We start from the raw sequence: 25292 nt of genomic DNA, 5'->3' as shown, positions 1-25292 counted from the left end.
AGACCACATTAGGGCCTGAGCCAGGAGACACCCAGCCAAGGCTAGGGCTTGGGAGATGGGGGAGGGTGTCTGAAGGGTCTCCTGCAGAGGCTAGGAATGACTCTGGGGTCCTAGCTTCTAACTCAGACTGTATATAGTTCCCAAGCCCCAGATAAGCCCATGTGGGGGCCTGCAGCCATTCTTTGTACATTGCTGCTTGATTCACATAGCCCCCGCCCTAAAATCCCAGGAGTTGTCTGCAACTATCGGGGCTGGAGTGGAAGCCAGAGAGACAGGGGGCCTTGTGTATGGGGAGGCAGGGGGGCCAGTGCGGGTGGCTGGGAGGAAGAGTCCCCCCATTCCCACCGCCCTCTTGGCAATGATTCAGAAAGGTCCTTTTTCAGCCAGTGTCAGAGCTGCTCAGCTGGGGAGAGAGGGAGGAGGGAGGCAGGGAGGGCGTACGGGTGGGGAGCCAGGGAGTAGGGCTGGAGCTGTGACCACTGGCACTGGAGAGAAGGCAGAGAAACAGGACAGAGGACCCAGGCTGCAGCCAGTCAGAAGAAGAGCGAACCTGCTCTCTGCCAGACTAGCCAGCATTAGGAATAGCTGTGCAGCAGGGGAAAGGGAGTCACCCTCTTGTTCTTCCCCATTTCCACCCCTCGTGTGAGATTTTGGGGGCTCCTGGGGCAGACCTCTGGTGATCTTCCCTGCTGGGCAGAACCTGAAATTCAGGAGCTGAGGTCCCTGTCCCCCCACTTCTCAAGCCAGAGTCCCAGTGACCCAGTCAGGGGGTCCAGCTCCGTGGAGATGCCAGCAGCTCGTCGGTTCCCTGGCCTAGAGCTCTCCTTTCCTCTCCTGGCCAGACTACGGCGAAGACTATACACAGTGAGTGGAGGGGCTGGGCTGGGGCCTGGGTGACACCAGAGACTGGATCTGCTAGCTCCTCAGAGCCAGCGTTTCACTGAGGAGCAGAGAGCAGGACTGGGAATGGCAGAGGGACACCTCCAACGAGGGTTTGACAGGGGGCGGTGCAGGGGGGGGTGGTCTTGGCCGAGTGGCCTCTCCCCTCCGGCTGCTGCATTCTTGTTGGCGAGTATTAGAAAAGTATATTTTGGAAGTATGCATGCAGCCACGAGAAATACACGTGTCCAACACAGGTGTGTGGGCTCTGGGCTCTGCTGGGGCCCAGGCACATGCAGAGCTAGTGATTGAGTAGGGGACAGCTGCAGCAGTGCTTGTGCTTCACAAAGAAACTTGGACTGGAGGTGGCAGTTAGGGGTGGGGAGGGGACTTGTCCACGGCCACCCTGGGCTTGGTGATGGAGGCATGACTGAGACCCTGCCTGCTCTCTTCTCACTGGGATCCCAGTGTCCTTGTGAGTCTTCGCACACGTGCCCCTATGCAAAGCAGCCCTGTTGCCTGGGGTTGGGGAGCAGGGAGGGGAGTGTCCAGCTGAGCCCTGGAGATTTATTAACTGATACTTCAGGGAAAAGGAACAGATTAAGACTGTGCTTTTCAGAGGAGGGCCCTTGGGGGTCTTCCCTAACCTTGACCACCAGAACATGGCTGCCTCTTGCTCCAGAGGAGGATAGGAATGGGGAGCCTGGAGCCCTGGAATTTGGGGACTGGGGAAGGAGAGGAGAGGATTCAGATCACCTGCCATGGTGGCAAGCCCCATCTGAGGGCTGAGCCATGTCAAGGGTGGGATCACTTTGCTCCAGAAACAGGGTAGTGACAGTGGAAAGGCCGGCCGTGTCATACTGGGCCAAACCATGGAGAGACACTGCTAAGGTCAGTGATTGTCACAGGGCACCTTTGGGGTTTCCTTCTGGAAAGCAGTGGTGCCCCACCCTCTTAAGCCCACGCCCCCTTGTTTGCAACAGATGGTTTTGTTGAGAAGAAGTGAACTATTGCAGCTAAATGCTTAGCACTGTGCCCAGCATGTAGTAAGGGCAGTTGAAGAGTTAGTGTTACTTTTATTGTTATTCTTGAAATTAATGGAAATATAAGCCCTGGCTGGTTTGGCTCAGTGGATTGAGCGTCGGCCTGCGAGCTAAGTGTCGCTGGTTCGATCTTCCAGTCAGGGCACATCAGAGAAGGAAAACTCTGACTCCAAAAAACCTCCGCTGCCTTGCGGCATACCTCTTCAGGGGAAAGGCTAAGGGAGTAAACCCCGACAGAAAATCCGGAGCCGGAGTCCCTAAGGCAGTTTGACGTTGTAGTCAACACCGGCAACTCCTGCGGTGCACCTGAAGCCAAGCTGTATTGACTCCGTCTTTCCCTTGGATCCTTCAGCTGCGAAGAGAGGGGGGGTCTGCTGCATGGGCAACAGCAGACCCTCCATATCACCCTGCCCAGGCTCTGTAGCTTCAGCTTCACTGGAGAGGACACTCCAGCGTCATCGCAAGATGTCGATTCAACACGGGAGGAGACAGATACCGTGTCACTCCCGAGTTGGACTGCACAGCCATTCTCGGCGGTGCAGATAGACTCTTAAGAAGCTACACCATCGTCTCTCGAGATGGACGGCTGCCGACGAATGGAAATATAAGCTGTTTACCACGTACATGTGTGTGCAATCAGTCAACAAACATGTCACCCATAATATAAAGGAAATAAAAGGAAGGTAATTATACCACCTCATATTTTCTAATGTCAGTGCACTCTGACATAATGAAGTAGCCGAAACCTCGATTTTAAAACCTCATGTAGAGCCACCATGAAGGCAGCTGTGAGGAGAGGGTTTTGAAATAATGATAGGTTGCCTTTAGTGACATTCTTTTGAATAGTGAACAGCTTTTGCTAAATTCTGAACAAAACAAAGGCCAGTTTTCCCTCAGTTTATACAGTAGTTCCATTCCAGAAAAATTCAGTGTGTATTAAAACTGCAAAAATACTTTCTTGTTCAAATGTAAAATGGGCCCTGGCCGGGTGGCTCGGCTGGAATGCCGTCCCATGCACCAAATGGTTGCAGGTTCCATTTGTGGTCAGGGAGCATACCTAGGTTGCAGGTTCAATCCCTGGTCAGGGCATGTATGGGAGGCAGTTGATTGATGTCTCTCACATTGATGTTTCTCTCTCTCCCCCACTCCCCTTCCTCCCTTTCTCTCTAAAACCAATAAACGTATCCCTGGGTAAGGATTTTTAAAAATGTAAAATGGAATTCAATTCTAGATTCAGATGGCATAAACAAATTGTTCACCTCCATAAATTAAGTTGTATAGGGTTTGGGTCAGTGTGTGAGACTGTCCTGCACATTATAGGATAACTCACGTTCTTGTCCCCCAACCACCCACTGAAGGCCACTGGTGGCCCCCCAACATTGTGACAACCCAAAACATCCCCTAGGGGGCTGTACAGCCTTTGTGAGAACCATCTGGGTAAAGGGTTACAGATTAAAAGTTTGGAAACCCCCTCTGGTCCAGCCACCTTGGTGAGAGAGCCAGGGTTTGAACTGAGATCCTCTCGCTTCCATTTGTCGCTCTTTGTACTGCCCTGAGCTGCCTGGGAAAGTCTGAACTGCTGGCACTGGGTTGGCAGAACCTCTGGGAACTGTGGGGGCAGGAGGCTCATGCTGGGCTCAGACTGTGAGCCCTGCTTCTCAGTATGACCTGTAATGAGAGCTGGGGGACAAAGCCACCTCTGAGTTGGGGAGGAGGGGTTCTCGGGCTGCTGGCCTTTTCCCTCTTGCCTGCTTCCTCCATGAGGCTTGAACTTGGGTCAGAGGCTGGCCTGGCCAAGCCCTCAGCTCTGAGGTGTCTTACTTGGACAGGGATGAGTTTGGTGTCTGGTGGGGCAGGTAGCTTAACTTTGAGGGTTCCACTGGCCTCTTTCTCTGGGCCCAAGAAAGTATAAGTCAGAGGTCACTCACTGGTGGTCCTTTGGCTGATTGTGGCCTGCAATATACATACATTTGTTGTCTGGCCAACACTGAATATGGTATATGTGTGTGTTTCAAACTTCAATTTGTTGGCATAGTTAAAAAGTCAGGAGAAAGATAATGTTAAATGAAAACAAGGATCAGAACTGTACGGGTAGCGAGTGAATATTTTTGTGGGGAAAAACAAAGCCTGGAAGGATACGTAAGTCATAATGGCATCTGTCTTTGGGAATGGGAAGCTAGGTGGCTGTAAAATAGGGGAGGGGGTGAGACTTTTTGGCTCCTGTGTGCCTTTTGAATATTTTACTACGCGCATATATTTTCAAAAAAACTTTAATGGCAAGATTTCATATATAGATCAGATTGCCAGTATTGAAAAAATTGAAAGCTTTGACAACACTGGACGGCAGTCTGTTGTGATAACCAATAACAGAAGCCAAATAGTGCTGCCTCCTTGAGCTGGGTCTGAAAGCCCACCCCAGCCCCTGCCCTTCCCTCTTCCACTCACTGCGGTCCTGGAGGTACTTTGGAGAGGTCTTTGGATTGTGGGGAGAGGCTCTGGCTACATCAGGCATTGGGAGGACTCATCAGGCCTGAGTTCTTTTTGTGGGGTCCATCTGGTCTGAGGAGCCCATGGATGGATCTCAAGGAACACTGTAACCCCTAATATTTTTTATTGAAACTTTATGATTAAGAATGTATATTTCTCCTGAAGACATAAATTAATAGTTTTCGTCAGATTTTCAAAGGGCTTGTGACCCCAAGAGAGTCTGAGCCAACAGGGAACCTGAGAACTCTAGAGGTTGATCTCAGGTCACTGGGCCATAGATTTTGGGAATAAGACCCTGACTCCAGCACCTGGGCTGTATCCCAACTGTCCTAATTCTACCCTTGTTGCTGGCAGGAAAGGGCACAGGTGAGTACAGGCTATTCTGTACAGCTGTTTTGAAGAGCAAGAAGGTGATTTGAATCCTTCCCAGAAAAGGATGTGGGTGAGCCCAGGGCACTTGGGCAGGGTCCCCTGTTACCTCCCTGCATACCTTGGTCCCTGATTCATTCTTCCCTCCGTACAGAGGCTGGGGAGCAGCAGCATGCAGCCAGAGGAAGGCACAGGCTGGCTGCTGGAGCTGCTGTCTGAGGTGCAACTGCAACAGTACTTCCTGCGGCTCCGCGATGACCTCAATGTTACCCGCCTGTCCCACTTTGAGTATGTCAAGAATGAGGACCTGGAGAAGATAGGCATGGGCCGGCCTGGTAGGTGGGGACATTGGCCTTGCGTGTTGTTTCCCCACTGACCATTTACCTCCTCTGTTCCCAGGATCTCCAACCTCAGAATCTAAAGGGGTGAAGAGCCCTCACCCCTTTATTCCATGGGTTGGCATAGCTGAGAACTCCCCCTGCCTGTCCTAGAGCCCCTGAGGTGGGGTGGGGTTGGGGGCCTCAGTAGGTGCCGCACACAGTGAGTGCATGAGAACAGTTTGCACTTGTAAAGGTGGACTGGACTTTGAGGAGTCTTACCTAAAGCTCTGGCTACTCAGGACTAACTACCCTAACTACTACCCCTTTTGTTTGTTCAGACTTTTATTGGTTGTATATCCTTCATTGCCTCCTCCTCTGTGCATGTAGAATTAAGTCTGGTCTAGTCACCAAGGGTTCAGTGTCCAGAGATTTGTATGAAGAAGGGAAGATAAAAATCCTCCGATGGTCTGCTGATTTAATCTGTGTCTTTCTTTTTCTCTCACAAAGATCTGCTCTATCGATTGAACTCATTTCTTATCTATGTATTGATCCTAAAAGTAGTGGTTGCAGCACCTAGAGCTCATGGTGCTGCAACATAGAAACTTACTTGAGCATTCAACTTAAAGCAGCTAAATAAGTAATAATGTACTAAATTAGACATTGACTTATGCTACTTTTGGCCTGGATAGTTGGTATCTGATGCCAGTAACATAATAAAATTTTATGGGAGAAAAACTCAAAATTAGGAAAATTTTATTACCTTAATTTTCTTTGTTCCTGACAGTTGGGAACAGAGAACTACTGTTCAGTTTTGGTGGTTAAACAGCTCCATCAAGTTCAAGAACCACTGCCTAGAAGTGGAACGCAGTGACCATCTGCTTCATTACAGCGCCTGACTGGTTGGGGTGGTTTGTTTCTTTGATGTCATTGTGCTGGGCAGTATCTAGCGGTGGATCCACCCCAGGAGACCTAGGAAGCCTGCACATGGGCAGCAGCCTCTCTGAGGGGCATGAGCTTTAATAGCACTGGGTTCCCTGTCCCTGCAGGCCAGCGGCGGCTGTGGGAGGCTGTGAAGAGGAGAAAGGCCATGTGCAAGCGAAAGTCCTGGATGAGCAAGGTGGGTAGACAAGGAGTGAGATGGGCTGCACAGCCTCGTGGGGCCCCATTCAGATGTCAGTCCTAGGAAACTTCCCCCATTCCTGATCAGTATGATCTCGCACTTTGTACAGACCTTCCTCCAGGGTCTTGTCGGTCAGCGTACTTGTAGAACTGCCTGGCTGAGTGTCTGTGTCTGCTAGAGATGGCATGCGAGTACCCTGAGTGCAGCCATGGCTTCGCATCCCCTCTCAGTACGCAGTGGTGCTGGGCGTGGAACAAGCTCTGGTTGACAAGTATGCTGTAACTTGAGCCCTTGTTCTGTCTGATCTGAGTGTTGAGGCCTGTGACCAGCATGGGGTGGGACCGTCTGGACCCAGGACATCTTTGCTTTGCTTCCCTCCTCCACCACCCGCCTTGGTCTGTGTAGGGTTTCTCTGGTCATCTGGCCCTGCTGACATCTTCCTTCCCCACAGTCTCCCCACCTCCCTTTGTCCTAATTTGGGTCTGTGGAGTGGTGAGTCCCTGGTTGACTCAGTGGAACTTTGCCCATTGTCTGGAATACAACTGGAGAGGAAATGAACCAGCCAGGGTCTTCCCGCCCCACTTCTGGCCTCAGGGATGGGGAGGTGGGCAGGCAGGGCAGAACAACTGGACTGGGATTGGGCAGCAGAGATTTCCTGGCTGCGTTCTGGCAAAGGGGCTGTCTCTTAGGATCCTGTGGCCTTTTCTGGGGACGCTGTCCTGGTCCCTTGCCCAGGTTTTAGAGAAGGATGAGCGTGTTGGGGCTAGTGAAAGCAGAGGGGAAGATCTGTGCAGTGTGCCAGGTTTCAGGGGTCTTGGATCCACCACGGATTTGCAGGAGGTTCTCAGGCCAGTCAGTTAACCTCTCCAGACTTGAGACATGTCTTCAGTAAGACAGTGCTGGCCACACTTGCCCAGCTCACCTCACCTCACCGGGCTGTGTGGAGGATCCTTGTCAGCTGAACATTGTTTGCAAACGTAAAGGATTCCATTTATTGGGAGGAAGGACAGAGCAGCGGCCAGAAGAGGCCCTCAGATTGGAGACTGTAGAGATAAGGTGCTGCCAGCCTTGGGGGCAGGGGCCCAGCTGGACAGGCTCTGCAGTGTGAAGCCAAGGCTTTGGATGCCCTAGTAGGGGTGGCTAAGTCAAAGTGACAGGCCAGCTCTGACCTTCAGGGCTTCCTTCCTCCTTTCCCCTAGCCTTTGTCCCCATCTCTCTCCAGCCCAGGCTGCAGAGTTCTTTCCAGTGTCCCTTCTTTCTCAGCCCTCAGCTCTAGGCGCCCCTCCAGAAACCCAGCTGTCTTCCCAGGCCTTTCCCCAGCAAGACCTTGCTTCATCTGCACCCCACACACAGTCTAACCTCAGGCTCAAATTATCCTCTCCCCTGGCAGGATGAAGGGCAGCCGGCTCCCCGGGGAGGGTGGAGACAGACAGTGCCAAATGGGCAGCCCAGAGAAGGGGCCAAGGCTAAAAATGGGACAGAGAAGTGTTTGTGGCAGGCCCCTTAGGCCTACCCATCTGCCTGGTTTGGGCTGCTGTCTGTCCTGGGTAGGGGAGGGTGTGCAGGAATGGATAGGATAGGTGAGGTAGGAGATGATGCCTAGAATGGCTCTGGGCTGTCCCAGACCCCCCAGCTAGGTGCAGGGCCACAGTAGCCACACTCCATGCCTATCAGTTCATTTCTGGCGCACACCCTGAGGCCACACTAAGGCCCTGGGTTCCTGTTTGGGGGGGGTGTCAGGAGAGGCAGGGGCCTCCAGCCAGGCTGCCCCTTGGCAGTTTGGCAAAGCCAGGACCTATCTGGAGACCTACATGAGGACCCACTGGGACATGACAGAGTGGTTGACTCTGGGGCCTCAGGGTTCCATCTGGCTCCTGGCTGCCTTCAAACAGGTGTTCAGTGGAAAGCGGCTGGAGGTTGAGTTTCCCCCCCATCACTCTCAGAGCACCTTCCGGAAGACCTCGCCCACCCCTGGTGGCCCAGCAGGGGAAGGACCCCTGCAGAGCCTCACCTGCCTCATTGGGGAAAAGGACTTACATCTCTTCGAGAAGCTTGGAGATGGCTCCTTTGGCGTGGTGCGCAGGGGCGAATGGGATGCCCCCTCAGGGAAGACGGTGAGCTTTCTGGGCCCTGTGGGGTGTGGCAAAGGAGCAGGCCCCTGAGAAGCTGGCAGAGGCCCCTCTCTGCCCTCTAAGGTGGATCTCTCCCCTCGGATAGGATGGGAAAGGGGCTGGGGACAGGTCTCAGGGTGGCTTGCCCTGGATTCTACACGCAGGTTTAACGAGACACATGTTTCTTTTTTAAATTATACAAACATAAAAGTTTGGAAACTATTTTAAAAACAAGGGAAAAGTGCCTGTAATGTCACCACTCAGAGGAAGAAGAGTTAGCATTTCTGCCTTTTACCCCTTCCAGGTAGGTGTTTTGTTGAATTTAGTTAAGATACAAATTTTAGATACAGCTTTTAAAATCTTGCCCTTTCTCCTGGTATTGTATTTAAAATTTTCTCCCAGAGGGATCAGTAGCATGTATACGATAAAACATGCAGTTCTTGAGTGTTTAGCTTAGTGAGTTTTTACATATGCATAGATCCAGGTAACCACACCCAGATTATGATGTGGAGCATTTCCAGCCTGTCAGAGCCTCCCCGCTGCCTCTTCGCTGAGCAGCCCCTCCCTCCAGGGAAGCCCACTACTCTGTCACCACAGATTAGTGATTTGACATTATATTTAAAGCATTTTTCTTCTATACCAAAACTTTTTAATATTCATTTTATAACATTTTAATATCCTATCATCATACTGGTCGGTCATCTTTTACCTAATGGTTGTTATATAGGCTGGGCATTCTCCCAGGTAGGGGAGGCCCAGCTCATGGCTCCTGGGGGTCACCAGCTTCCCTTCCCCAGTCAGGCTGAGGAACCTGTGACATGCTCACCCACCCAGATAAGCAGTTCTGAAACTGGGAGCTGAGTTGGAGGGAGGAGCAGGTTGGCTCAGAGTGTTGGGGGCAGGGGCCTTTCCTGACTCCCTGGAGTCTCCATTCTGGACAGGTGAGTGTGGCTGTGAAGTGCCTGAAGCCAGATGTGCTGAGCCAGCCAGAGGCAATGGACGACTTCATCCGGGAGGTCAATGCCATGCACTCACTTGACCACCGGAACCTCATTCGCCTCTATGGTGTGGTGCTCACGCCACCCATGAAGATGGTGAGTACCGTGTGTGGGAGGGGCCTGTCATCTCTGGGACCCAGGTCCTCTTCCTCTCTTGCCTGTACTGTGGTAACTCCCTTCATCTTGACAAAGGTCAGAGGTCCCCCAGATCCTGCTTTGGTCTCCCACCTGATGTGACAAAGGAGCTCACAGGGGCCTAACCCAGTATGTTCATTGGAGCCCACGTCCATCTCTGCACTTTGCTTATATCCTGTGGAAGGAGCTGGTCCAAGAGTTTAATATTTGGAATTTCTAACATGAGCCTCTTGGAGTTGCTTCTCTGGGCCTCAGTTTTTTACATTGCCTAGAGGAAGAGGCTTAGGAAGCTGTGGGACTCCTGGAGGTCCCCAGAGGAAAGGCCAGGATGGAGCATTGAGCTTGACTCTGGCAGGCCTTCAGGAGAGGACTGGGAGCCCAGCGTGGGTGCTGAGGGAGGGCAGGGTTCAGGCATGCTCATTCCTCCCACCTCTTCCATGACCTCAGGTGACAGAGCTGGCGCCTTTGGGATCGTTGTTGGACCGGCTTCGCAAGCACCAGGGCCACTTCCTTCTGGGTACTCTGAGCCGCTATGCTGTGCAGGTGGCTGAGGGCATGGGCTATCTGGAGTCCAAGCGCTTTATTCATCGTGACCTAGCTGCACGCAATCTGCTGTTGGCAACCCGGGACCTGGTCAAGATTGGCGACTTTGGGCTAATGCGAGCACTACCCCAAAACGACGACCACTATGTCATGCAGGAGCATCGCAAGGTGCCCTTTGCCTGGTGAGGGGCAGGTGCTACCAGCTCACAGGGCTTGGACCCCACCCTGGCCCCCTGCACACCTCTGCTCGGAGTGTCTGAGGCCTTTATACCCACAGCAGTCCTGGTCTCTTCTGGGCCTGGGGTGCCCTTTTTGTGTACTCATTCATTCACTCGCTCGTCTAGGGATTCCCATATGCCAGGCACTAGAATAGAATACACAGGGGTAAGTGCCGTGGGGACTCATGAAGGCTTCTGGATGGCTTGGTATTAAGCTCTTGAAATATCAGAAGTTAGCCGGGCAAAGACTGTTTGGTAAGCACATTTCAGGCAGATCTGGTGGCAGGCAGGGCCAGACCAGACTGGGCTTTGTTGACTGAGCAGGAATGCTCACCAGCACATGAAGTGGTACTCTGGTGTCAAAGCCACCCAAAGGAGCATTGTCAGGGAGTTCGGAGTCGGTCCAGTTCAGCTTACCAGAAAGCCTTTCTAATCCAGGATGTATGGTCACCGTACTTGGTAAGAGACTTTATACCTAGAGAACCAGACATCCTGGATTACATCCGTCGTCCTGGAGTAAGTAATAGCACCCCCTTTCATACTCAAGCGTCGTGGTTTGGATGGGAAATTATAAGGTCACCTGAGCAGATTATTATTATTATTCCCATCTCCCACCCTCCTTTCAGAGGCAGGGCTTGCTCTCCATTCCCATGAGAGATCCTTTGATTCTTCATCCAGAGTGGCTCACTCTGCGCCTCGGCCCCATGGATTATGCCTTCGCCAGCTTCACTGCAGTGGCATTGGTCCTCCTCACCCAAGACAGAGTGCACAGATATTTAGACAAAGCCAGTGTGGCTATTTCCATCCATTTTGGTTCTTTCCCAGGCCCTATCCAAGTTTCCCACCCACACCTTCCTGCCGAAATGACCCAAATGCTAGGAACCTTCCCGAAATCTGGAAATTGTTGTCCTCCCACCTCAATCAGAAAAGAGCCTGAGCCTTGTCCCTCTTTCCTCACACCTCCTAGAGCCTCTGTCCTTCCTTTCCCTGCTTCCCTAACCTGGCAGCTTTACCCTCTTCCTACCCCAGGCTGCATATGGGTAAAAGACCTGAGCATTGATGGTTTTCTCCAAGTGTATATAGCCCCCTTGTCAGGACAGCTGCCCTTCCCTTCACACCATGTCCCTAGTACCTGCTGTCGAGCCTGGCACATGGGGCAGCAGCATGCTTGTTGAATGAGCACTTTGTGTCCATTGGGCTGGTGTGGGTGGGCGTGCTCTGAGAGACCTTCTGTTGGACCCCTGCCTCTGCCAGGTGTGCCCCTGAGAGCCTGAAGACACGCACCTTCTCCCATGCCAGCGACACCTGGATGTTTGGGGTGACATTGTGGGAGATGTTCACCTATGGCCAGGAGCCCTGGATTGGCCTTAATGGCAGTCAGGTGAGGGGGCTATGGATGTGCTCCTTATGGGGCAGGTAGGAGTTGATTTGATCCCTGGCTCCCAACCTGGCCCTGTCAGAACTGGCTTTTGTTTGCTAGTCTTGTCCCCCAGGCTCCATGGCTGTGATCGCTCAGATAGCTAAGCAAAGAGAAGGGCCTCTAGCGGTCAGGAGCGGGGTGGGTGGGGCTTGCTCCCATTCTTAGCTCTTGCCACAGTTATCTGTCTGGGGGCCCCAGACCCGTGGATAGAGGTGTGAGGCCTGGGGAGAGGCCCTGCCCTCGGAGGAATAAGACCTCTGGGGTGCAGGCATGGCAACCGAAGCTCCAGTTGTTCCATGGGCTGGAGGGAGGGTGGGAAGTGAAGAGCTGGGTGCTCTGCTTGTCTTCAAACTGTACTCCATTCCAGATCCTTCACAAGATTGACAAGGAAGGGGAGCGTCTTCCCCGGCCCGAGGACTGCCCTCAAGACATCTACAATGTCATGGTTCAGTGCTGGGCTCACAAACCAGAGGACAGACCCACCTTTGTGGCCCTGCGGGACTTCCTGCTGGAGGTAGGGGCAGGTCTGCCCATGGGGGCTGGGGTACCAAGCACGGGTCAGCCCCAGAGTGGGGAGTGACCTGTCTCTCTGTCCTCAGGCTCAGCCCACTGACATGCGGGCCCTTCAGGACTTTGAGGAACCAGACAAGCTGCACATCCAGATGAATGATGTCATCACTGTCATTGAGGGGAGGTAGGGAGCATGGGGACGGCACCTGCACTGCCTGGGAGGGTGCAGGGTGGAGGGGTGTGCTGGCCCAGAGCTCTTCTGCTTCCATGGACCCTATGGCAACGCACAGGCTGTGAGAGTCCCGAGCCGTGCAGCGACAGGAGGACAGGCCTGGGGCTGCTGCACTGAGCGTCCGGGTTAAGTACATAGGTGCGCTGCTCAGAGGGGTCCTCCCTGCCCGGCGCCACCTCCACACCCTTTGCACATTCGGCTCTAGGCTTGGCTGTGTGGGTCAGGGCCAAACTGCCTTAATGGTGAGGCAGCCAAGCTTTGGGACCCAACTGGAGAGTCTGGAACTCCTAAACATTCCTCCTCTAATCCTCCCTGTCCCCCCTGCCCTGCCCACCTCCTACCAGGATGCAGACTCTAGCACTACACGCCTGGGTGCATCTCAGTACCCTAAAGCAGCCCCCCTCTTCCTGGCAGCCTCTGCCCTCCCACTGAGCCCCACTGCTTCCTCCCAGGGCTCCCCTCCATCCTCTGCCAGGTCTCTCACCCTGACCTCTGTCCTCAGGCTCCCTTTTCTTCCTGATCCTTCCCTCCCCTTCACACCTGGCAATGTATGTCTGCCTATGGGCAGCATCTCCTGAGTCACAGCTCCTACTTCCAACCCTGCATGGCTCTTGCCTTGGAGCCCCACCAGCCATTCACCTCACTCACTGTTATCTGAGCCTCAGGGAGTCTGAGGAACTGATTGGGGCAGGGCGGGCTTGAGGTGCCTTTGAGGTCATGGTGAGCATGGAGTGCCAGGAAGGAAGGGAGGCAGAGGAAGTTCCCTGTGGTCCAAGCTGCTCTGATTCAGAGCGGGGCAGGGGTGAGGGCAGGGGCAGCTCCCCAGCAGCGTCCTTTCAACCTGGACTTCAATGTTGGGCGTCTGGGCCTTTGGTTAAGCCTTGTACTGTGTGGGGCGTTGGTGACGGGAGAGTCAGTGATGGAGTCGGGGCCGGAAGCCAGGCTGGTTGTGGAGGAACGTGGCCTGCACCTGCTGTGGCCCAGCACCTCTTCCCTAGGCCGGGGCTCCCCTCGCTTTGGGGTACAATATCTGGGAATAAGAATTACAAACCAACAAGTCAGTGGCAGTGGATGAAAGCAGAACGCTTCTAGAATAGAGGCCTGTGGACAGGAAGGAATATAGTCTGTGGTTTGGAGCTGAGGGGCCAGGGAAGGTACTGCAGGCCTGGCACTTTGGAGAACATTCTGGAAATAAGATTAGGATGAGGGCCCCTCTGGAGATACATGGCAGGGCTATAAGCCAGAAGTCTGGGCCTGCAACCATTCCCACCTCCAGGAGCCTAGGATCCTGATCCCTTTGTGCCCAAAGTCCCTGGTGGGGCCTTACTTCCCCCATCCCTTGCTCTCAGTGGGGGTTCCAGGGCCCAGTGTTCCCCAGGGGGTGATTCAGGAGCTCCTTGTGTTTCTAGGGTGTGTGTCTCAAGCTGACGCCCTGGATCACCTCTGGAGCAAGGTGGGGGAAGGGGAAAGGGAGGGGTCGGGGATCTCTCCTCCCAGGAGGCTGCTGTGGGCATGCCCTGCCCTGCCCTGCCCATCTGTCACAGGCTTCCTGCTGCCTGCCAGTGTAGGCTGGCTGGGCTCCTCCTCCAGGGCCAGCAGCCGACTGGGACCACAGTCCCTGGAGCTTCTCAGGAGGTGAGCGGCAGGAGGCCGAGACAACTGGTGGGCTTTGGGAGCAGTCCTGTGTGTCACTGGTACCAGAGCTTTAACGCTGCCCCCTTGTTTTCTGGGTGCCCGAGACTCTCTGTTTGGTGGTTCTGTCTCCACGTGTCTGGGTGGATGGGCTCTATTCATGTGTGTCCCTTTGGGTCTGCGATTGTATGTGTGGGTTGCTGGCTGCTTTTCCATCGTCTCTTAGCCTGGCTCTCAGCTCTCTCCATATCTGCCCTCTTCTGTGAGTCTTGGATTACTTCTGACGGAAGCAGTCTCCAGTATTTGTTTCCTAGTCCAGAGTCTGGGAACCCCCTTGCCTCACCTCTGACTGATTCTGTAGGTTCAGAGCTTCCCAGAGTAGAGGACAGCAGACGGAGAGACGCCTTGATGTTCTGTGAGCCACGCTCGTGAGCCTCGGTCTAGACCGGGACAGACGATGGCTGTTCTTTTCCCAGGGGTCTGATTTGGGGCTGGGATGGCTGGCAGCACTTATGTTCTGTGTTTACAGAATTGGAGAAGGGGGACAAAGGTTTTGAAACCCTTGTGCAGGTTCTTGGCCAGACCTGGTCCCTGGATTCGTGTAGCAAGTGGGGCAGGGGGAAGCAAGGGTCTGTTGTTCCTCGAGGCCAGGGGCTCCTTGGACACCCAGAGGAAGTGGGTGAGTTGGTGTTTTGAGCAAAATGTGTAAACATTTGTCAGCCATTTCTGGACTATCTTAGGCCAGAACAGGTACAAGGGGCTGAGATTTCAGAGGCTGTTTCCCAATAGAGCTGGGGCCACCTTAGGCAGTTCTCAGCTCAGACCTTGGTGTCCTAGCTGCTGCCTCACATTTTGCTTGTCCCAGGATGCTGGCAGGAAACAGGAAGTAGAAAATTCTTGCAGGAGGTACTGGGCCCTTTCTCACTCCTCTAGAGTCTCCCCCATGTTTCTGTCTATCTTGGCCACAATGACTGCCAGATGGTATGGTGGGCCTGGCCCTCATGTTGTTGCCATGGAGACTCTGGCCTGTTGGTGGAGGGGGAAAGGGAGCGTGAGGCCAGAGTGTGCTGTTGGGAAGGTCCAGACTTGGTCCACTCGGGGCTGCTGGTACCTCTGCTCTGTTGAGCCTCGAGGGAGACAGGTGGACAGTGTGATGCAGCATTGGCCAACTCATCGGCTCTCAAGAGCCACATTTGAGCCTTGTAGGGCTGATGTGCTTGGGGTGCAATTCCCAAGGGGCCTCTTTCTCACACACACTCTACACTCTTGACTCCCCCTCCCAGGAGCAAGGTGTTTCTTGACAAGTCATGTCAGGACCCCCGGTGGTCATGGGGGAATCTCACCTCAGCCATACCTATAATAAAGGGAGGGGGGCTTGGTGTCCACTCTTGCTCTCAGAAATGAGTCCAAATTAGGCTCTTATGCAAGAAGCTTGGCTATGTTGGCAAAAGGAAAGGGATGGAGAGAGTGACCGCCTTCTAGTCTGGCTTTGCTCAGGGCCCACCCAGGGAGGGCATGGCTGTGGCCCTGGATGTGAGTCCATTCTGCTCCGCTCTGTACCTCCACCGCAGCTGTGTCTCACCCAGGTCAATGAGCATCTCTAAGGAGTGTAGGGAGCAGAGTCCAGTGTCACCCTGGGGTTGGTGTCTGAGACAGGCTGTGGTGGGGCACGCAGACCCAGGAAGCCAGCGAGTGCTGGGGGAGAGCAGCAGCGGGTCCCCAGTGCCAGACGTGCCCCCCCACCCTCCTCACAGCAGCCCTCAAACTCAGCCAGCCCTGGGGTGGGGCTTGGGGGGCACTTTTCTTCTTGGAACAGCCCTGCTATTTTCAGATGAGCTTTGTCCCTTCCCAGGTGTTGTCCCCGCTTCTTCCTTCCTTTCCTGCCCTTCCCACTCAGAGAGCAGTAATCACAGTGCTGCTGTGTCTGTGGTGGGCTGGTCAGCAGGCTTGTTTATGAGGAGGCTGGGTCCCTATCCCTCCCTCGACTCACCTCTCGGATTCCCAGGACTGCTGTGCTCATGGGGTTCGACTTTCAGGCTCTAGAAAAGGTTGTTTGGGGCTCATGCTGCCCAAGTGGGTCACATCACTTCACACCAGAGTCCAGGTGCTCAGCCTCATGCCTCCTCTCAGCCTCCAGTCCCTCCAGTGTGGCTGCAGTTTGGAGGAGACCTTTCTTTCCACTCCCAGCTGTGGACAGGAGACATGTGGGTCAAGGGCTGACAGTGAGAGCATGCAGCTTGGTGCCACGCATGTCCGCCACTGCAGCATGTGGCTGTCACCACCTCTGCCGCAGCCCAGGTCCTGCCCACATCGTCGGGGTGAGAGATCCCAGCAGAAGGTGCAGGAGCCTCACGGCCTGTTGGTGTTGGAAGGGCCCAGGAGGGCGCGCTGTTCCTTTTGCCCTCCTGCCCTTCCGTCACCCCAGGGGGCTTAGGCTGCCTAACGGGTTTTGTGTCTGAGGTCAGATCAAGGTGCAGGTGGCCCAGCCACAGCGGGAGGCAGTCTTCCCTCCTGGATGCCTTGTTTAACACAGGAGTCAAGCTCCTCCCAAGGAGGAAGGTGGCGCAAGGGCGAGGGTCCCACAGCCCTGCCAGGAGCTGGTGGAAGGCACTGGCGATACAGACACTGGTGATGTAAAGCCGTGAGCTGTCCCAGGTGCTTCCAGACGTGTGAAGAGCTGCATGTAGGAGACAGGTTGTAGTTGGGGGGCTTGGCCCCAAACCCAGTGCTAAGGCCGTGGTGCTCCCTTGGGCCCTGAAGCTCAGAACTGTTGGAACTGGGCTGAAGAGGACACTGTGATGGCCAGAGAAGGGCTGGGGCCCAGGCTTTGCCAGTGGAGGGGGAGGCAAGGTGAAACTGTGAGAAGGGCACCGGCTCTGCAGACTAGCGACTAGATATGAATCCTGGGTCTTCTGCGACCTTTCTGGTAACTGTAGGCCAGTCATGTCCCTTGTTTGAACCTGTTTCATTAGTGTAAACTTTAGGCAAAGCTGTCTGACCCACCTAGGTAGCTTAGAGTAAGGCTGTGTGCAGATAGCCAGGCCCTGCACTGGGGGTGCAGTCATGGGGAGCTGCTGAGAGGAGGCACGCTAATGGCAGACCAACCTGATCCTGGGGCCATAGCCCTCCTATTTCCTTCTGCCAAGGTAGTTAGACATCATAGCTAAAGATCTTGGTATGGAAAGGGTCCTGCTCCTTGGGGCCGTCCCACGACATCCTGGTTTTTACCATGTCATCTCTGTTGGGCAGGGCTGAGAATTACTGGTGGCGCGGGCAAAACACACGGACGCTGTGTGTGGGGCCTTTTCCTCGAAATGTGGTGACCTCTGTGGCTGGCCTATCGGCACACGACATCAGCCAGCCTCTGCAGAATAGCTTCATTCACACCGGGCATGGCGACAGTGACCCCCGCCACTGCTGGGGCTTCCCCGACAAGATCGATGAGTGAGTACTGGGCAAGATCCCACCTGGGGCTGCCAGGCCAGCAGCCCCTCCCTGGGCATGCAGGTTCTTTCAGCCTTCCAAGGTCCCTGTTACAACCATGGGGCAGAGTCTCTCATTGCCCAGCAGCTTTTCCCTATAGGCAGAACCAGGGTTAGGAGCTTCAGAGGAGGGACCCACACTTCCATGTGGTGGAAAGGCCTGCAGAGGCTATATAGCCTTAAGAAAAGGGGCTTGAGAACAGCCTTTGGAAGCAGTTCAGTAGGAAAGCTTTTCTCATGACCACCAGCATCTGAGTAGCAGTTTCCCTTCTCCCGCTGGTTGTAGCAGAGTCCAGGAGATGGGAACCTACTGGGTCAGGCTCCAAGAGAAGCTGCAGAGCTAACGTTAAGCAGCAGCTCAGCACTTTGCCTGCCTCTTGCTGTACCTGGTGGGGCGGGGGAGGGGGGCGTTCAGTCTCCTTTAGGTGAAAGGAGGTCAGTTGGAGGCATCTGGGGAGGACAGAGCAGATTTGGTTGCTTTCTCGGTGCACTGCCCCGGGTTCTCTCCGGAAGCCCCTCAGGCCAGGCCTCCATGCATCTCTGCTGGCCCCAGGGGCTTCCAGGCCTCTGCTCTCAGCAGCCTTTGCTCCTCTGACTTATGACACATGTTTCTGCCTTGAGGGACGTGGTAAAGCAGGTCCTTCAGCTCCCTGCTCCTGTGCTCCCACACACCAGAACACTCAGCTCTGGGAGGGCAGCCCATGTGTGGCACTTGCTCACAGAGCCAGGTGAGGACCTGACAGAGTTGGGGCAGGAGAGCATAGACATCTTCCAGAAGGAGGCCGGGTGCCCTCTGCCCTGCTCCTGGCATGCCGTGGCCAGCCCAGCCCCATTCCTCCAGGCTTTAATCAGCCCCAGTGACTTAAGTCCCAGATCCTGACAGTTCGCACAGGGATTGAGGGTGAACTGGGAGCAGGGCGGGTGGCCCCACCCCTGGCAGCGGGGCAGAAGGATGTCTCCTGCCCACCCTGACCGGGAAGTATAGCTGGATGCCTCTGGCCTGTGGGAGAGAAGAGAGTGTGCCAGCAGGCGGCTGCTGGACGTCGGTTGGGGTGCGGTGGGGGTTGCAGAGGGCCAGCTCAGTCCTTGTAGGGTGTTCTTGGAGCCCCTACAGTCCCAGGCTTTTGACTCGCAGCCAGGAGTCCTTTCTCCACCCTCTCTCCACTGTACCCCTCCGCTAGTTACAGCTTAGCTCTACAGAAGGGAGCTGCTGGGAGCCAGAAGTCCTGTGCTCCAGACCCATGTCTACAAGGGGCTTAGGCGATGTGATCCCCTGAACTCCTGGCCCCAAGGGACAGGCCCAGTGTCTCCTCCAGAGGCTTCCTCACTGCCAACACTCACACTGGTTCTCTCCCCACAGACTGTATCTGGGAAATCCCATGGACCCTCCCGACCTGCTGAGTGTGGAACTGAGCACCTCCCGTCCCATGCAGCACCTCGGAAGGGTGAAAAGTAAGAGCCCCCAATTCCTTCATTGGCTGCCCAGGGGTTCTGTCTTCTCAGGCCATCCCTGGGCCAGCTGCATTGGCTCTGACTGCTCGGTCAGGGCAGCAGGGGCACGGTTGCGTCAGGCCCCGTCTGGGTACCGGGTGGGAGAGCAGGGGCAGCTGTGTCCGCCGAGGCGGGCACCGTTGGTCAGGCCTGCACTGGCCTGCCTGAGCCTTCCCCACCCTCCTCCTTCCCTCTGTGCTCGGAGCCTGGCCTCCTTCCCCCGCTCTCATCCCGCTCTCATCCCCCAAGCCAAAGCCACCCCACCGGCTTCATCTTGGCCAGGAGCCTCATCCACCCCCTGGATCCTGGGCCTGTCATTCCAGAACAGTTTTCCCTATCCTCCCGCCCCATTGCTTCCCTTTGCCCTTGGGTTTTATGTTCACTCACCCTTATTCACTGTGCTCTCTCTCTCTCTCTTTATCCACGCTCTGCTCTCTGCCTGCCCTGTCCTCTCTCTCTTTTGCTTTGCCCTCCTCTACTCTCTGCATGGCCCTTCCTGCAGGGGAGCCTCCACCTCGCCCACCTCAACCTGCCATCTTCACTAAGAGTAAGTGGGGCGGCTCTCGGTGCCTTGGCCCCCGCCCCCTCTACCTCTCTCCTCTCACTCCTGTCCTGGAAGGTACAGAGCCCTGGTGGCTGCCTGGGTGGGAGGGGAAGCGGATGTGTGCTGTGAGCTTTTGCTGCTGATCTGGCCCAGCATGCCTGCCTCTCCTTTCAACACCCCCCAAACCCCCTGAAAAGCCACCTGGGCATCTGCCTCTCTCCACCATTGCCAGGCCTGCCTCACACTCTCTGGGACCTGCAGAGGCAAGGCTTTCATGATGCTGGGTCAGGAGCTCGTGTTGCTCTTGATGGTGGGGTATTGCCCATACATAGCCCCCTGCCTGTACTAATGGTGTGCTGTAATGGGGTGGGGATGGGGGTTACTAAACAGGGGCAGGGCATTTGGGGTGTTGTGTTGATGGAGGGGTATCAGAGGCAGGTGGATGTGGGGTGTCGCTTGCTCGAGCTGAGATGGAGGCAAGGGCTCTCCCTCCCACGTAGAAGACTGACAGGGTCCAGAGCAGGCCTTGCCTTCCTGTTTGAATGGGGTTGTTGTGCACTGAGAATTTAGTAGCTGAGGCTGGTCTCTGGGGGTGTTGGTGGGAGACACTTGGCTTTCTTCCCAACCCCACCTTTCTGTCCCCCTGCCTGACACTACCTCCCTGTCCGGGTCTCCCTTCCATTGCAGAACCAACCTATGACCCTGTGAGCGAGGACCAAGACCCCCTATCCAGTGACTTCAAGAGGCTGGGCCTGAGGAAGCCAAGCCTGCCCCGTGGGCTGTGGCTGGTCAAGCCTTCGGCCAGGGTGTCAGGCACCAAGACAGGCCGTGGTGCTAGTGGCGGTGAGGTCACACTCATCGACTTCAGTGAGGAGCCTGTGGTCCCCTCCCCACGGCCCTGCGCACCCTCGCTGGCGCAGTTGGCCATGGACGCATGTTCCTTGTTGGACAAGACCCCGCCACAGAGCCCCACGCGGGCACTGCCCCGGCCCCTGCACCCCACGCCTGTGGTGGACTGGGATGCATGCCCACTGCCGCCACCTCCTGCCTATGACGATGTGGCCCAAGATGAGGATGACTTTGAGGTCTGCTCCATCAACAGCACCCTAGTGGCAGGAGTCTCTCCTGGGCCCAGCCGGGGTGAGACCAATTACGCCTTTGTGCCTGAGCAGGCACGGCTCCTCCCCGCCCTGGAGGACAACTTGTTCCTCCTGCCCCAGGGTGGGAATAAGCCACCCAGCTCAGCCCAGACTGCAGAGATCTTCCGGGCACTGCAGCAGGAGTGCATGCGGCAGCTGCAGGTCCCAGCTGGCTCACTGGTCTCCTCAGCCAGCCCAGTGGGCGATGACAAGCCCCAGGTGCCCCCCCGGGTGCCCATCCCCCCAAGGCCCACACGCCTTCATGGTGAGCTGTCTCCAGCCCCTTCAGGCGAGGAGGAGATGGGATGGTGGCCTGGACCTGCCTCTCCTCCCCTGGTGCCTCCCCGGGAGCCCCTGTCCTCTCAAGGATCAAGGACCCCCAGTCCCCTGGTGCCATGTGGCACCTCCCCCCTGCCACCCCGGCTCTCAAGTTCCCCTGGGAAGACCATGCCTACCACCCAAAGCTTTGCCTCAGACCCCAAGTACGCCTCACCCCAGGTGATCCAGGCACCTGGCCCGCGGGCTGGTCCCTGCATCCTGCCCATCGTCCGAGATGGCAAGAAGGTCAGCAGCACCCACTACTACCTGCTACCTGAGCGCCCACCCTATCTGGAGCGCTACCAGCGCTTCCTGCGTGAGGCACAGAGCCCTGAAGAGCCGACCCCCTTGCCTGGACCCCTGCTGCCCCCACCCAGCACCCCAGCCCTTGCTGCCCCCACTGCCACTGTTCGACCCATGCCCCAGGCTGCCCCAGACCCCAAGGCCAACTTCTCCACCAACAACAGCAACCCAGGGGTCCGGCCACCAGCCTTGAGGGCCACTGCTCGGCTGCCACAGAGGGGCTGCCCTGGGGATGGGCCAGAGGCTGGACAGCCAACAGATAAGATCCAGATGGTAAGCACCAGTCCTGGCTTCGGGTGAGGAGGGGCAGGAAACTGAGGGTCCCAGAGGAATGGACCCAGGTGGTGCTGACCAGGTGGGTGGGTATGCTCAGCTGCAGGCCATGGTGCATGGGGTGACCACAGATGAGTGCCAGGCGGCCCTGCAGAGCCACAGCTGGAATGTGCAGAGGGCTGCCCAATATCTGAAGGTACCACCACCTCCTGCCCACTCTGGTTTGAAAGGACCCTGAAGACTGGTTCTGCTCCCTCCCACTGCTTCCCTCCCTCTGGTTCTCCTTCGCCCCCACTCTTGGCTGGTGCCCCATGGCCCCACCCTCTGCTCCTCAGGTGGAACAGCTCTTTGGATTGGGTCTGCAGCCACGAGGAGAGTGCCACAAAGTGCTGCAGATGTTTGACTGGAATCTGGAGCAGGCTGGCTGCCACCTGCTGGGCTCCTGTGGCCCTGTCCACCACAAGTGAGTGAGCCCCACCCTGTCTCCTGCCTGGAGCACATCATTCTAGGAAGAAGCCCAGCAGCCTCCACAGTTCACACACAACCAGGAGATACAGGCTCCCCAGCTAGGAGAAGGGAAGTTGGACCCCAATCCTGGGTGCAGATAGTGCGGGGTAAAAACAGTTTCTCCTAAGCGTAGTTATTTAGACCTTTAGCCATGTGGTTCAAATGCACTAATGAGTGAAAGAGGCAGTTGGGGCCTCTGTGGTCACAGGGGGCCTTGTTTCCCTGCCCCACCCCCACCCCCCCCCTCCCCCAGCAGGCTGAGCAGCTTCCAAGGAGCAGCAGTTTAGGACTCAGTGATTTAGATCAGTATTTCTTCCCTGGCCAGGTAGCTCAGTTGGTTAGAGTGTGGTCCTGATACACTAAGGTTGGTGGGTTTGATCCCCAGTCGGGGCACATAACAAGAGTTAACCAATGAATGCATCGATAAGTGGAACAACAGATCAGTGTGTCTTTCTCTCTCTCTCTCTCTCTCTCTCTCTCTCTCTCTCTCTCTCTCTCCCCCCCCCTTCCGTCCCTCCCCTTTCCTTTCTCTAAAATCAATAAAAATACACAGCCCTAAATAAATATTTCTCACCTCTGCATTTCAGTTCAGTTTAAAGTAACACAGTTTTAATGCCTTTTTAAAGGAATGTCTAACCAAAAAAATCTATTACCTATAAAAAATGTAAATGTATGATATATATATAACACAATAATATGTAAATAAGATAGTGATATGTAGTATAAATATGTTTATGAAAGTTTCATCAAGTGAAAAAGTGGTGAAATGGGTAAATTCTAGCATCTTTCTGGGAGAGGCACTGGTGGGCTGTGGTGGCAGACAGCCGCGGCTGGAGTCTAGCACCCACTCAGGCATGTGGCTCGCTCTCTCAGGGTCCTCTGTAAACTGTGTGTAAATGACAGTGCCTGCCTCATAAACGTAATTAGAAGAATGAATGAGGCATGCATCTGTCGCACTTCATAGCAAGTATCTGGCACACACAACACCATTAGTAAATTCTTACTAATTTGCATCCAGATAAAACTTAGGCTTTACTATGCCTGTCACCTCTGGGTCCTCTAATATACAATCCTGCTGGTCTCTAACTTTTAGTTCTTTAAAGAGAAAAGGCATCCCAGCATGACAAGTTCCAAAATTATTGCCAAGAACTGTTCATTTTCCACCAATTTGCCTGGCACAGAGAGGCCCTCCCACACTAGACATTCCATACTCTTGCCTTAGCCCCTGTTGATGGAAAGATTTTCTGGTTGTTTCTTCTCCTGTAGGCGCTGAGATGTCCCGAGAACCAGAGGGTCTGCCCTGAAGGAATCATGTGAGCCTGTCCATCTGACAGGGTGGGAAGATGCCCATCCCAGGCCTGGAGGATCTACTGCTCCTCCTCGCAGAGCCAGGCCAAGGCAGCAGGAAGCTGGGAACCCCACCTTGCCTGTCCCTTCCGTGCCCAGCACCGTCCCTGCAACTTCAGTTCAGCCCACGGTGCCCCAAGCCTGGGTGTAGGAAGTTGCCCCATAAAGGCAGGCCTGAGGTGGCCTCAGCAGGCACTGTGGCTGACTTGCGTCTGGCTTCATCCACCCTGGTAGGACTTGTGGCTGGAATGTGCCCCCAAGTCCTGCCGACATGAAAGCCAGGTTTGACCCTGGGCCAGGAGGATGAGTTGGCCACACTGAAAGGGGGACCAGCACAGGGCTGGCCCTTCTCCAGGGATCCCCTGGCAGGCAGTTGGATGTCGGACAGAATGTGACTTGTGGCCTTGTCATGGACAGTGGTTTGGGACGTGGCTGGTCTTAGGATCTTGTGCCTGGAAATAGCCTGAGGTGGCTCAGGAAGCAGAGCATTGGTACCAGATAGTTCTCTGGCTGGGACCAGGGCCCGAGGCCCCAGGGCTGGAAGGAGACCAAGGAGAGGGTAGCTGCCCTAGAGACATAGTAGTGCTTCCTCTGACCCAGCTCTTCCCTGTGCTGTTCCTTGTTTTCTCACCAGCCTCTGTTGCCAAAGTTGCTGCCCCAGCTATGGATATTTGCTTCTTTCAGAGAAATAAAATTAAGTTTCTATTTTATGTTACTCGTTTGTGCCTGCCTCTTGTCTTTGCCTCTTGGTCAGCAGCCTGAGTGCTCCCCCAGGCCATCACCGTCTGTACAGAGCAGCAGGCCTCATAGCACCACCTGTGGACAGAGGGAGGAAGTGCAGACTGGCTGACCTCAGGGTTTCCCCTCTTCCTGGACTGGCTGGCGGAGGGGCAGAGGCCCTGCCAGATGTCGCGGGCTCACAGTCCCCACGTTTTTGCTCTAGCATGCTATGTATGGCAGGGTGTCCTGCAAGAGAAGCGTACAGTAAGTAACTCAATCAGCTGGAACTAAGCCAGAAACTTAGTAACAAAGAATGCTTCAGTATGTGTGTTTCAGTTTTCTTTTTCTGAATAACTGATATTTCACGTGGTTCAAAATTCAGAAGGTACTAAAGAGTATATAGTAAAATTTCCCACCCAGCTTCCCACCTCCCCTCCCCAGAGGCTGACTTTATCATCAGTTTCTAATATGCTCCTTGTTTTTTTTTTTTTGTTTGTTTGTTTTTTCACGTATTTGAAGAGTTCTCTAGCCACTGAAAGAGCTTCCCAGTTTTTGTTTAGGGTTGCATGGATGTGTGGATGTATCATAATCTATTTAACCAGGCCCCTTTTGATGAAAGGATATTTTGGTTTCTAAGCCTTTGCAGTTCCAACCACTGCTGGAATAAATGGCTTATGTGGGTTATTTTTCACTTGTGATTGAAGGACGAGTTCCCAGAAGTGTGACTCCTGAGTCTGTGCAGTGACGACGGGTCTTGCTGAATTGCTCTCCCGAGTGGAGGTTGCAGTTTTCAGCTGCCAGTGTGTGTGCTTTCTACGTTTTATAGAGCTTTCTGGTTTTAGCCAGTCTGAGAGGTGGAAAATGGTGTCTCTCTAGCTTTAATCTGCATTTCTCAAATGAATTAATGAATGAAGGCAGGGTAGTAAGAAGCCAGGACTAGTGGAATAGGGAAACAGACAGCTGAACAAAATGGCCAACCATTTTATAGCCAGATACAGAAGGCCACCTTCCTAGAGATAACATCTCTAGCTTTAGGCCCAGAAAAGCAGCAAAACCAGCTCCAGGAGGCCAGGATCAGCTGCAATGACTGATGACCTCCTGCCTGGCACTGACCAGTGGAGACCTTGACCCTGAAAGGACACACTGATGAA

At 54.8% G+C, this 25292-nt stretch overlaps 1 protein-coding gene across 3 annotated transcripts; it reads left to right on the top strand.

Moving 5' to 3' along the window:
• Positions 1-499: 499 nt before the first annotated feature.
• On the top strand, positions 500-24112 carry TNK2 (tyrosine kinase non receptor 2). 3 transcript variants are annotated; one of them, XM_090278104.1, is made up of 15 exons: positions 500-864; positions 4933-5113; positions 6145-6215; positions 8111-8332; positions 9271-9423; positions 9910-10187; positions 11478-11604; positions 12011-12157; positions 12243-12337; positions 17267-17461; positions 18860-18951; positions 19493-19537; positions 20222-21567; positions 21668-21763; positions 21903-22034. In XM_090278104.1, the coding sequence occupies exons 1-15, from the start codon at positions 787-789 to the stop codon at positions 22032-22034; spliced, it is 3258 nt and encodes a 1085-aa protein (XP_090134230.1). In that variant the 5' UTR covers positions 500-786. The 3 variants fall into 3 exon arrangements, with proteins under 3 accessions (XP_090134230.1, XP_090134213.1, XP_090134220.1); XM_090278087.1 differs by lacking the exons at positions 500-864; positions 4933-5113; positions 6145-6215; positions 8111-8332 and adding an exon at positions 23341-24112 and having other exon boundaries at positions 9266-9423; positions 21903-22030; XM_090278094.1 differs by lacking the exons at positions 500-864; positions 4933-5113; positions 6145-6215; positions 8111-8332; positions 19493-19537 and adding an exon at positions 23341-24112 and having other exon boundaries at positions 9266-9423; positions 21903-22030.
• Positions 24113-25292: the final 1180 nt, after the last annotated feature.

The sequence above is a fragment of the Furipterus horrens genome, unplaced genomic scaffold, assembly GCF_987537825.1.
Source record: "Furipterus horrens unplaced genomic scaffold, mFurHor1.1.pri manual_scaffold_1, whole genome shotgun sequence".
Classification (NCBI taxonomy): domain Eukaryota; kingdom Metazoa; phylum Chordata; class Mammalia; order Chiroptera; family Furipteridae; genus Furipterus; species Furipterus horrens.
This window is presented reverse-complemented; position numbering and strand designations above follow the sequence as displayed.